This window comes from Salmo salar, chromosome ssa05 (assembly GCF_905237065.1).
Source record: "Salmo salar chromosome ssa05, Ssal_v3.1, whole genome shotgun sequence".
NCBI classification, from domain to species: Eukaryota; Metazoa; Chordata; class Actinopteri; order Salmoniformes; family Salmonidae; genus Salmo; species Salmo salar.
Window position 1 is genome coordinate 77298190 of NC_059446.1, and position 12892 is coordinate 77311081.

Below are 12892 nucleotides of genomic sequence, written 5' to 3' on the forward strand. Positions count from 1 at the left end.
GAGAGAGAGGGGAAGAACAAGAGGAAGAGAGAGCCATTTATAAGCTTATGTAAATAGGGGGAGAGGGAAAGAGTTAGAGAGAGAGATAGGGAGACGTGTGGAGTTGTTTGTACCTGATACAGAGGCGGTGGGTCCAACCACCAGGTAGCTGAGAGGAGACGTAGAGTTACAATCGTCTCCAGTCCAACCCAAGTGACACACACACTTCAGCTCGTTACTGCAAATCTGCAACACACACATACACAAGCATGCAGGCACACCCACCAAACAATATGTTATTAGGAGCTGAAAGGTTGGAGGAGAGAGAAAGTGGGTGTGCATGCATGTGTGTGTTTGTGCGTTTGTGTGTGTGTATCCGTACCCCGTGTCCAGAACAGATGGTCTTCTCGGTGGTTCCAGGGCAGGTGCTGAAGTTGAACTCCTGAAGGGGCAGACACTTGTGGTTGAAGCAGACCCTCTCTGTCCCACAGGCTGTCCCATCCTCCACATAGCCCAGGTCACTGTCCCCGTCTATCATCACGTGACCCCCACTGACATACAGCACACAACACAACACAGTCACAGAGGATCTATTCATATAGAAGTTACACAGGGACATAAAAGTATAGAATTGAAGTCACAAAAAGAGAGCTAGTGGCATTGTTCTGTATGTGATCTGGAGGCCTGCATTGTCAGAGAGAGAGCTAAAGGCATTATTCTGTATGTGCTCTGGAGGCCTGCATCGTCAGAGAGAGAGATAGAGACATTATTCTGTATGTGCTCTGGAGGCCTGCATCGTCAGAGAGACAGCTAGAGGCATTATTCTGTATGTGCTCTGGAGGCCTGCATCGTCAGAGAGAGAGATAGAGACATTATTCTGTATGTGCTCTGGAGGCCTGCATCGTCAGAGAGAGAGCTAAAGGCATTATTCTGTATGTGCTCTGGAGGCCTGCATCGTCAGAGAGAGAGATAGAGACATTATTCTGTATGTGCTCTGGAGGCCTGCATCGTCAGAGAGAGAGCTAAAGGCATTATTCTGTATGTGCTCTGGAGGCCTGCATCGTCAGAGAGAGAGATAGAGACATTATTCTGTATGTGATCTGGAGGCCTGTATCATCCACAATGGACCATATGTCAAATACTGTTTCTTCTATTTTACCAGAAACAATTAAATCCGTTTTTCTATGTTTCTTCAAATTTGTGGCATTTCTTATGTCTTATTATTAAATAAGCTAAGACTTTATTGTGTTATCCTTGCTAGGTTTTTAATGCATGGACTGCTTGTTCTTGGATATATAGATGTATATATATATATATATATATATATATATGTGTCTTTTGAATGATTAAATAAATAAATCCATCATCAGTTAAGACAAATTGCATCCCCAGAGAGAGTCTGACTAAAGGTGCATATGTGGGTTGGTGGTGTTGTGTGTTCATGATAATTACAGTACAATTATAGATAAATGGGTCCACATAATAGGAATTTTGTTCCGCTAAACAGCAATTGTGTTTAGTGACGTCAATATAAGGAGGTCGCTTTATCAATCAGCGTGTGTAAATATCTATGAATGGACTGTAATTCCTTAGCAACCCAAGGAGAACCATAATGCGCTGAATGAATCAGAGTCTGATGACCTCTGACTGAGTCACACTGGGCTGAGTGGTGTGTGTGTGTGTGTGTGTGTGTGTGTGTGTGTGTGTGTGTGTGTGTGTGTGTGTGTGTGTGTGTGTGTGTATACCTGCAGTCCAGCGAGGCGCTGTGCTGTGCAACAGAGAAGGACGTCAGTCCCCCCTGCAACTCTCCTAGTCGGGGGGCCGGCGATATGTTGGAACATAGCAGGTACCCACAATGCACGTCTCTGAAACACACAGGAAGTAGTGATGAACCTTCTCTCTAAGTTCAGGTTCCATTACTTACCTAAACTTTGCTGGACACATGTTATGTTCAAGGATAAAAGTACAGTGCGATGGCATGTCATTGTATTCAAGCACAACAGAACTGTGACACAAACAAGTGTCCTTACTGCTTGTTGCATTGGACCCATGTGTCTTTGTCCTTCCCACAGTTCCCCTTCTCTGTCCCCTCGATATTCAACTTCTCATAACAGAACTTGTCAGCAGCGGTCGCCTCTGAAAAATCAAACAATGAACAGGGATGATGTCACAACCTACATAAATAACCCTGCATTGAATGTCATTGAGGTTGACATAAAAACCTTTTCATCAGTGATTGAATCAAAAACAGTTATGTTACTCACTCTCTCCCCACAGGTACTTGCACTGTCTGTCTTTGGTCTTGCACCTCCCATTGAAGCAACGACCCTGGACACAGAGGAATGGTACACTTCAAACACAAACACACACCTGTACACACCAACTGGTCCACTCTGATTATTCTTCATATCTCTTACCTGTTCCTTTTCACATGAGTAGCCGTCCATCTTGTGTACGCTCGGGGGACACTGGCTGGAGTTACCAGTGCAGTTCTCTGGAATATCACAGTCATTCACTGCCTCCCTACACACCACGCCCATAAACTCCATCTGCCCACACACAACACAACACAGGTCAAAGCATGTCAGTGGGTGTATGACATTTACTCCTGAGGTACTGACCTGTTGCACAGACTAACCACTGTAATTATTATTTGACCCTGCTGGTCAGCTATGAACGTTAAAACATCTTGAAGAACAATCTGGTCTTAATGGCCATGCACTCTTATAATCTCCACCCGGCACAGCCAGAAGAGGACTGGCCACCCCTCAGAGCCTGGTTCCTCTCCACCCGGCACAGCCAGAAGAGGACTGGCCACCCCTCAGAGCCTGGTTCCTCTCCACCCGGCACAGCCAGAAGAGGACTGGCACCCCCTCAGAGCCTGGTTCCTCTCCACCGGGCACAGCCAGAAGAGGACTGGCACCCCCTCAGAGCCTGGTTTCTCTCCACCGGGCACAGCCAGAAGAGGACTGGCACCCCCTCAGAGCCTGGTTCCTCTCCACCTGGCACAGTCAGAAGAGGACTGGCACCCCCTCAGAGCCTGGTTCCTCTCCACCGGGCACAGCCAGAAGAGGACTGGCACCCCCTCAAAGCCTGGTTCCTCTCCACCGGGTACAGCCAGAAGAGGACTGGCACCCCCTCAGAGCCTGGTTCCTCTCCACCCGGCACAGCCAGAGGGGGACTGGCACCCCCTCAGAGCCTGGTTCCTCTCCACCCGGCACAGTCAGAAGAGGACTGGCACACCCTCAGAGCCTGGTTCCTCTCCACCTGGCACAGCCAGAAGAGGACTGGCACCCCCCTCAGAGCCTGGTTCCTCTCCACCGGGCACAGCCAGAAGAGGACTGGCACCCCCTCAGAGCCTGGTTCCTCTCCACCGGGTACAGCCAGAAGAGGACTGGCACCCCCTCAGAGCCTGGTTCCTCTCCACCCAGCACAGCCAGAAGAGGACTGGCACCCCCTCAGAGCCTGGTTCCTCTCCACCGGGCACAGCCAGAAGAGGACTGGCACCCCCTCAGAGCCTGGTTCCTCTCCACCGGGTACAGCCAGAAGAGGACTGGCACCCCCTCAGAGCCTGGTTCCTCTCCACCCAGCACAGCCAGAAGAGGACTGGCACCCCCTCAGAGCCTGGTTCCTCTCCACCTGGCACAGCCAGAAGAGGACTGGCACCCCCTCAGAGCCTGGTTCCTCTCCACCTGGCACAGCCAGAAGAGGACTGGCACCCCCTCAGAGCCTGGTTCCTCTCCACCCAGCACAGTCAGAAGAGGACTGGCACCCCCTCAGAGCCTGGTTCCTCTCCACCCAGCACAGTCAGAAGAGGACTGGCACCCCCTCAGAGCCTGGTTCCTCTCTAGGTTCCTGCCTTTCTAGGGAGTTTTACCAAGCCACCGTTCTTCTACAACTGCATTGCTTGCCGTTTGGGTTTTAGGCTGGGTTTCTGTACAGCACTTGGTGACATTTGCTGATGTAAAAAGGGCTTTATAAATACATTTGATTGATTGATTATGCATATGTGCATATATGCGTGTTGTGAAAATGCATAGTGTCCTGTACCTGACAGTTGTTACAGCAGAGTCCGTCGCTACACTTTGAGCCTTGCGTGAGTGTACACTTCTGACAGCACTTCTCTCCCTCCCTCTCGCACTCCTAGTGACGGAACACAAACACATATAAACAAACGCATATGAATCAAGGTTCCCTGTAGATTCTCCAGGACCAGAGGACTAGGGCCGATGTCTGTCCACTCTCAGCTACTCACCGCTGGGCTGCCACAGTCACACTCCTCCCCTGGTTCCACCAAACCATTCCCACACTCTGGAGGGTCAACCAGCTGGAGTCACAGAGAGCGGGGGGGGAGTGAAAGAGAGTAGAGAGGAGAGAGAGAAAGAGAGTGGTTAGGTTTATCTAAGTGCATTGGGTGAAATTTAAGAAAAGTGCTTTATAAGCTTTGAAGTTAATTTCTTCATTATCCCCTCCAGGGGTGTGTGTGTGTTGTGTGTGTGTGTTGTGCGTGTGTGTTGTGCGTGTGTACCTTTAGGGGTTTGTTGAAGAGACAGGCTCCACCACCACTGTTGAGGAAGGTGTGGTACTCCTCCACGTTGCAGTTGGAGAACCTCTTGGGCAGGTAGAAGCTGTTCAACACAACCACAGAGTCACGCAGTTACACTGGAAACAACTGCAGCACGTCAACAACAACACACATCCCTCTGAGACACACTGTGCCACTCGTGTTGCTTTAGCCTTGTCCTTACAGAGAGAAGGCCAGTAGTGTGGTATATACTTACAAACTTCCGTATATGAACAGGAAGGAAACATTCACCACAAAACGTGTTCAACCAGACTGACTAACATTTCTGACTGATTCTAAGAGTTGGTTCCATTTCAGCTCAATCCAATCCCTTACAGCCCACCATCTATAGAATAACACAAACACACCCACACCTTTTATCTGTTGGGGACCACAGTCAAAGTCAGGGTCAAAGAATAGGGATAGTAGTTGTATGGCATTGGCATACAAGATTAGTATTGACTGATGGTGTGTAGAGGAAATAATATTTGTCACATTATTGTTATTGTTGTTCCTTCTGGTTGTGAATCATAACCTATGCACAATCAGTTATGTGTGGTGGCAGAAATCAGGTCCCATTGATAGCTTAAGGACAAAGGTGTCTTTTGTTGCAGAAATTGATTGACTTGAAATTAATCAATTTCTGCAGACCACCTTTGCCCTGAAGCAATCAATAGCACCTGGTTTGCTAGTAAGCAATTGACACTCAATCAGGGGTCTTTCTGTTGTTAGTCTGTCATTGTTAGTGTTGACCCCTTGCTGCTCTGCATTCCTGCAATCAGGGCTTAGCCTCAGATGCTATTGTCCTGTCTCCCAATAGCACTGTTGCTAAATGATACAGCAAGTATGTATCCGCTTTGAGTAGTAATGCTAGTGAGTGGCTAATGGGAGCTAGTGCTGTAAACACAATGCAGCAAATCCTGGGCCCAACAGGAGCTTTCCCAGAGAAAATAAATGGTGGAAGTCAAGGGGCTAAGTTGAGTGTGGATTATTGTAGCATTTACAATAGTAGTGAGTCATACCGATTAGGAATCAAACAAAGGCTCACAATAACAGAGAGAGGGATAGAGAGAGAGAGAGAGAGAGAGAGAGAGAGAACCTCCAATGAATCACTGGCAATATAGATATACATCAACCCTCCCTTACTTCTTTCTATGTTTCTCTCAGTCTCTTCTTCTCTCTCACTAAACACTCTAAATGAAGAGGGGATAGTGTATGATGACTGATAAAGAACATTTCCCATTTGTGGGGCGGTGGCCCCAACATAGCCTCAACATAGTAAAATCCTCAGTAATGAAGAACCTAACACAGCAGAACCCAGTGTGATACAAACACAAGTCTCTCATTCATCCAGTGCATTATGGCTCCCCCAGGCTGGATAACAACCCAATTGTTCTCACACACACACACACACACACACACACACACACACACACACACACACACACACACACACACACACACACACACACACACACACACACACTAATTAAGGAACCCAGATAGAACCCCAACCCTTTTGAAGGAGAGAACCACCACACAGTAAACGGTCAGTATTAGTTCATAGGAACAGACATGCAGGCGCTGAGAAGAGAAAATAAAAAGTCCATCAATGGGCGTGACTGATACTTGCTCATTGAATACGAGTGTCTGAAATACCATTGACCTCTGCTTAGAGAGAGGGAGTCTGGGTAAGAGCCATGTGCTGGGGAAAGGGTAAACAATAACTTCTGACCTTTGACATGTGACATGCTGACCTCACGGAGAGGTTGCTAAAGTCAGGTAACAATATCAATGATAGAATCCGAAGAGGGGTCAGTGCTGTTGAGTACAGTATTAATGGAGATAAATCATATTGGTCTCGTACGGGAATGACATTGCAGACTGTATCAATCGGTTAGATGGACAAGACATGATGGGTAGGGCTCATTGTCAAAGCTTTAAGGGGAAAAGGGATCCCTTATGAGTATAATAGTAGTACAATCCGTTGCTCCAAAAGTGCTCAGCGAGTGACATCAGCCCAAAACTGAAAATATATATGAAAATATATCTGAAAAATATATGTACATAGTGAACATAAATAAATACAGCTGAGATCAGACCACAGAGCTGTATTTCTTTACACTGCATCATCATCATCATCATCATCTGAAGAAGAAGAAGACGAAGCTACGGCGGGACGTCGAGCCACAGAGGCCGTAATGCTATTGGATGGAATGGGAAAGGTTGAGATGACTGACAACCCTTCCAGGCAGCCAATTGGTTCAAACTGCACGAGCAGCGTTCCAGCCAAGCATCTGCTCACCTGCTGTCCCATTTGGGATTGAGGGGAAACGCAAGAGGTATTAAAGAAGAGGGGTAAAGACACACATCCTCCATACTAACACACACACACACACACACACACACACACACACACACACACACACACACACACACACACACACACACACACACACACACACACACACACACACACACAGTTGCATCCATATAGATACACACACAAGCTGCAAAGCAGCAAGCGTGTACACACAGAAACACACAATGAACGGTAAACATTTGGCTGACAAGGACAGTACAAGAGCTCCACAGTTAACTGAGAGAGGTATAACATATTATTCAGAATATAGAATGTGATTGGTGGAACTCCACGTGGCAGTTCAGGAAATGACCAATCACTCACAGATAGTATTACTAATATGAATCCCTGGCCAAACAGTCCAGTGCCTGAAGTTACTGATGTCTGGAGTAAACAACAGCCTCTACTGCCATCTAGTGGAATATTTCCTGAACTACAACGCAGTGTAAAGTATTTTCTAATGCTCCAGACATTGTTAACCCTGAGTCAACACTAACGAGATAATCACTGTGAATGTATTATTTGTCCTAATTCAGATGATCTCCTCTGTCTAAATGTCCAACTAAGTCAGACTGACTATTTTTCTCGGTAGTCACTTTCTGGCCAGGCTAAGATGGACAAAGGGGGCATTATCATCAGAACTGATGAATAAATATATGAGATATTAGTTCTTAGTCGGAGTTAAGGTTAGGTTCAGGGTTAGGGTTAGGTTTAAGGTTGAGGGTTAGGTTTAAGGATGAGAGTTAGGGGTAAGGTTATGGTGAGTTAGGGTTAGTGGTTAAAAGTGCAGTACTTCCATCCTTTCTAACATGGTCAGATAGTGACAACCCTCTTCTCTAAGAGACTAACGCACAAAGACATCACAGCGACACAGAGGCGCACAGAGGGAACACACGTTTGGAATGTCGGCATTGCCGCGGGAGATGGGATCTGTTGCCGTGGCAGTGTGCGACGGGTTGTTTGGGAAACAAAGTACTTTAGAGGAAACTTACCCAACATCATCCATGATGCAGCCAGACCAACGGTCATCACACTTGCACTCGCCTGTGGAACACACAACATACATGTCTCTGTGTGGCCAGTGTGTGTGTGGCCAGTGCGTGTGTGTGTGTGTGTGTGTGTGTGTGTGTGTGTGTGTGTGTGTGTGTGTGTGTGTGTGTGTACAGGATTGTACCGTTGAGGATCCTCTTCTTGTCAGAGAAGATGCCAATGTTTTGTCCCAGAGACTGGGCCAGGGTTATAGCCATCTCATCTGTCTTGCCATACTGACAGAGGAAAGGAGGAGAAAAGAAAGAAAGAGAGAGAATAGAGAGAGAGAATAAGTTCTTAAATTGGGCCTAAAAGAGATGCTGATCAAGGTCCATTTTCATCCTGAAGCGGGGCCTACCTCATTGACTCCTCCTCCTTTAGTAAGAGAACAGACTCCTCCCATGTAGGAAGCTCCTCCCCAGCTGCTATGGAACCGGTTCCCTCTGGTAAAAAGAGAGGAAGTGATTAAATCTCTAAACCAGAGGTTCCCAGACTTTTTTGTCCCGTCAAATAAGGATGTCACCAACAGACAATGTTAACTTTTTAATTTGGGGCTATGACAGTCTATTACAAATCAGTCTGACAGGAAGCATGGTTTGAAGTGACTAAAATGCATCAGACCCCCCCCCCCACACACACACAGAGACAGACAGAACCCATACCACCCCCTCTCCTCCACCCCACACAGAGACAGACTGAACCCATACCACTCCCTCTCCCCTACCCCACACAGAGACAGACAGAACCCATACCACTCCCTCTCCCCACCCCACACAGAGACAGACAGAACCCATACCACCCCCTCTCCCCCACCCCACACAGAGACAGACAGAACCCATACCACCCCCTCTCCCCCACCCCACACAGAGACAGACAGAACCCATACCACCCCCTCTCCCCACCCCACACAGAGACAGACAGAACCCATACCACCCCCTCTCCTCCACCCCACACAGAGACAGACAGAACCCATACCACCCCCTCTCCTCCACCCCACACAGAGACAGACTGAACCCATACCACCCCCTCTCCTCCACCCCACACAGAGACAGACAGAACCCATACCACCCCCTCTCCTCCACCCCACACAGAGATAGACTGAACCCATACCACCCCCTCTCCTCCACCCCACACAGAGACAGACAGAACCCATACCACCCCCTCTCCCCCACCCCACACAGAGACAGACAGAACCCATACCACCCCCTCTCCTCCACCCCAAACAGAGACACAGAACCCATACCACCCCCTCTCCTCCACCCCACACAGAGACAGACAGAACCCATACCACCCCCTCTCCTCCACCCCACACAGAGACAGACAGAACCCATACCACCCCCTCTCCCCCCACCACACACAGAGACAGACAGAACCCATACCACACCCTCTCCTCCACCCCACACAGAGACAGACAGAACCCCTAACCCCCTCTCCTCCACCCCACACGAGACAGACAGAACCCCTAACCCCCCTCTCCCCCACCCCACACAGAGACAGACAGAACCCATAACCCCCCTCTCCTCCACCCCACACAGAGACAGACAGACCCCATACCACCCCCTCTCCCCCACCCCAAACAGAGACAGACAGAACCCATACCACCCCCTCTCCTCCACCCCACACAGAGACAGACAGAACCCATACCACCCCCTCTCCCCCACCCCAAACAGAGACAGACAGAACCCATACCAACCGCTCTCGTCCACCCCACACAGAGACAGACAGAACCCATACCACCCCCTCTCCTCCACCCCACACAGAGACAGACAGAACCCATACCACCCCTCTCCCCCACCCCAAACAGAGACAGACAGAACCCATACCACCTCTCCTCCACCCCACACAGAGACAGACAGAACCCATACCCCCCCCTCTCCTCCACCCCACACAGAGACAGACAGAACCCATACCACCCCCTCTCCTCCACCCCACACAGAGACAGACAGAACCCATACCACCCCCTCTCCCCCCACCCCACACAGAGACAGACAGAACCCATACCACCCCCTCTCCTCCACCCCACACAGAGACAGACAGAACCCATACCACCCCCTCTCCCCCACCCCACACAGAGACAGACAGAACCCATACCACCCCCCTCTCCCCCACCCCACACAGAGACAGACAGAACCCCTAACCCCCTCTCCCCCACCCCAAACAGAGACAGACAGAACCCATACCACCTCCTCTCCTCCACCCCACACAGAGACAGACAGAACCCATACCACCCCCTCTCCTCCACCCCACACAGAGACAGACAGAACCCCTAACCCCCTCTCCCCCACCCCAAACAGAGACAGACAGAACCCATACCAACCCCTCTCCTCCACCCCACACAGAGACAGACAGAACCCATACCACCCCCTCTCCTCCACCCCACACAGAGACAGACAGAACCCATACCACCCCCTCTCCCCCACCCCAAACAGAGACAGACAGAACCCATACCACCTCTCCTCCACCCCACACAGAGACAGACAGAACCCATACCAACCCCTCTCCTCCACCCCACACAGAGACAGACAGAACCCATACCACCTCTCCTCCACCCCACACAGAGACAGACAGAACCCATACCACCTCTCCTCCACCCCACACAGAGACAGACAGAACCCATACCACCTCTCCTCCACCCCACACAGAGACAGACAGAACCCATACCAACCCCTCTCCTCCACCCCACACAGAGACAGACAGAACCCATACCAACCCCTCTCCTCCACCCCACACAGAGACAGACAGAACCCATACCACCCCCTCTCCTCCACCCCACACAGAGACAGACAGGCTTACGAGAAAAGATGCACGGAGTCACACTTCTCCTTGATGAAATCTCGTCTGTACTTCATGAACTCCCTCAAGGTCACCATGGGGTCGTCGTCGATGTTGAACCGGTTGTCAGCCGCCCACGTCTCCATGGCAACCAGCACGATGCGGGTGTTGAGCTGCTCCTTGAAGATCTGGGAAGGGAGGGTAACATCAGAACACCAAACATCAGACCAACAGAACAGCTGCAGGAAATACGGTGCTGTCTGTCTCTTGAGAGTTGACTGACATCAAAACATTTCCTCAAACTACTTCAATGACCTAAATGACTTTGAAAGCTGACTGAGATCTAATGAAAACATCCATTCCAAACAGACTTATGTCTGGGGGGATAACAACAAATAATGCTAGTGTTTGTGATTCTAATCTGAGCAGCTTATGAGAACACTGCTCCGTGGCCAGACAGAATCAACAGAGGCTAATAGTCTCTTCAAAGGACACAATGGGGACGAGTGGCACAGTGAGAGAACATGTTTGCCTGAATAGGATGAAAATCGATTAAACAACCTGTTTGACTGCCCAGATAAACAGTGGAGACGGTGAGGGGAGGGAGGAAAGGACACCTGTAAAGACGGATTGATTTAGCTGAATTCCAGCAGTAGTCTCACATGGACAGAGATGGAGAGGGGAGAAAGGAGAGGATTGATGGAGGAGAGGAAGGGAGGGGATGATTGTTGTTTGTTTTTAGGCTCAGGTGCACAGAGAGGAGCGAGGGATGGACTGAGGAGAGGGAGGGTACAGGAAGGGTCACTGTTGTCTGTATTTAGGCCTGTCTGCTTGTCTGTTTGTGGTTGCACAGTAAGCCAAGAACATTCCATTAAATCAACAATGCACAGTGGACAGGGACACTCAGTTCTATTCTTAAAACAAAACATCTATCCAACACACACCATTCCCTATATAGCATCCTTTTTGTGTCATCACTAAATCTCAAGGGCACGCAAACAGATATGAACCTTTTCCACCAGCCTATCAGCTTTCAAATGTGACCCTGTTCCTCTGCAACGGGCCTATCAGATTTCAGCAGCACAGCAGACAGACGGGGCTGAGGAGACCAGTTATCGTTGCAGACGGTGACACTGAAGATTCCGCCCTTGATCGGTCGAGATTCTAAAGACCAGATGAGTCTACTGTCTCTAGGCTCATGTAGCTCATGGAGGCCAGATAGCCACTGCTCGCTGACAAAATATCCAATACCAAAAAGATGATGTTTAGGTAACTTACCATATCAGCCATATTGACCACAGACTTAGCGTAGTTATTCGTCTGACCAACAGAAAGACGATGCTTTTTATACTGGAGAGAGAGAGAGAAAGAGAGAGATAGTCAGCCTTATACCTGAAATCCTAGCTTCTTTATTGGGGGTAACATCAGTGAAAGAAAGAGCACACACACACAATCATAAACACACACAGACAGACTGCTCTCACCATCAGATGGTCGTTGATCACCATCAGCTCGATGTACTTGGTCTCCTCGTCCACACTGCCTCCAACCCGCGGGGCCTACGAGAGCAACACATAGCAGACTGTAAGCTTCATGGATCTAACATACACACACACACACACACACACACGCATTAAAACTCTCTCTCTTACTGTAAAAACATTATACTTGTATGATGACTGTTTCTACCAAAACCCATCATAGAAACAGGAAGAATGATGCTGGGATGACGGAATGTTTCAACCGCATCAGGTCTGTCTGTGCTTTCCTGTAAACCCCGTCTATATTGCTCTCAGGGAAGAAAGAGAGAAAAAAGCAAGAGAACAGAGAGAGAGAGAGAGAGAGAGAGAGAGATACAGACACATCCACACCAGTTTGTCTGTCTGCAGGCAGTGGAGGATGAGGAGCCACAGAGAACAACCTTCACTCACATGGTGAATATTTTATAAGAAGAGGATGAGAGGGGTGACAAGGAAATCACCTTCATTTCTACCTCAGTGAATTAACATACAGAATGCAAAGTCAACAACGTGAAGAACACGCAGAGCATTATTTCATTATCTCCAACACACTCATACAGACACACATAAGCATGCACGATTATATAGAACACACACACACGCTCTCAAACACACACACACACGACTGAACTCAAGATGAGTCCTTTCTCAGCATTCCTTCCCCAG

At 48.9% G+C, this 12892-nt stretch overlaps 1 protein-coding gene across 4 annotated transcripts in view; it reads right to left on the bottom strand.

Moving 5' to 3' along the window:
• The window catches only part of LOC106605988 (disintegrin and metalloproteinase domain-containing protein 22), a 114014-nt gene that overhangs the window by 9965 nt on the left and 91157 nt on the right, over nt 1–12892 (bottom strand). For all 4 annotated transcript variants that reach the window (XM_045718976.1, XM_045718978.1, XM_045718977.1 and 1 more), the window contains 15 exons: nt 12191–12265; nt 11985–12056; nt 10728–10894; nt 8293–8377; nt 8080–8170; nt 7898–7949; nt 4508–4607; nt 4235–4306; nt 4030–4122; nt 2397–2528; nt 2244–2307; nt 2010–2115; nt 1725–1844; nt 362–530; nt 114–225 (listed from right to left, as the gene is read on the bottom strand). In XM_045718976.1, the coding sequence (XP_045574932.1) occupies nt 114–225; nt 362–530; nt 1725–1844; nt 2010–2115; nt 2244–2307; nt 2397–2528; nt 4030–4122; nt 4235–4306; nt 4508–4607; nt 7898–7949; nt 8080–8170; nt 8293–8377; nt 10728–10894; nt 11985–12056; nt 12191–12265 (1510 nt within the window). The remainder of the gene's footprint in view (nt 1–113; nt 226–361; nt 531–1724; nt 1845–2009; nt 2116–2243; nt 2308–2396; nt 2529–4029; nt 4123–4234; nt 4307–4507; nt 4608–7897; nt 7950–8079; nt 8171–8292; nt 8378–10727; nt 10895–11984; nt 12057–12190; nt 12266–12892) is intronic.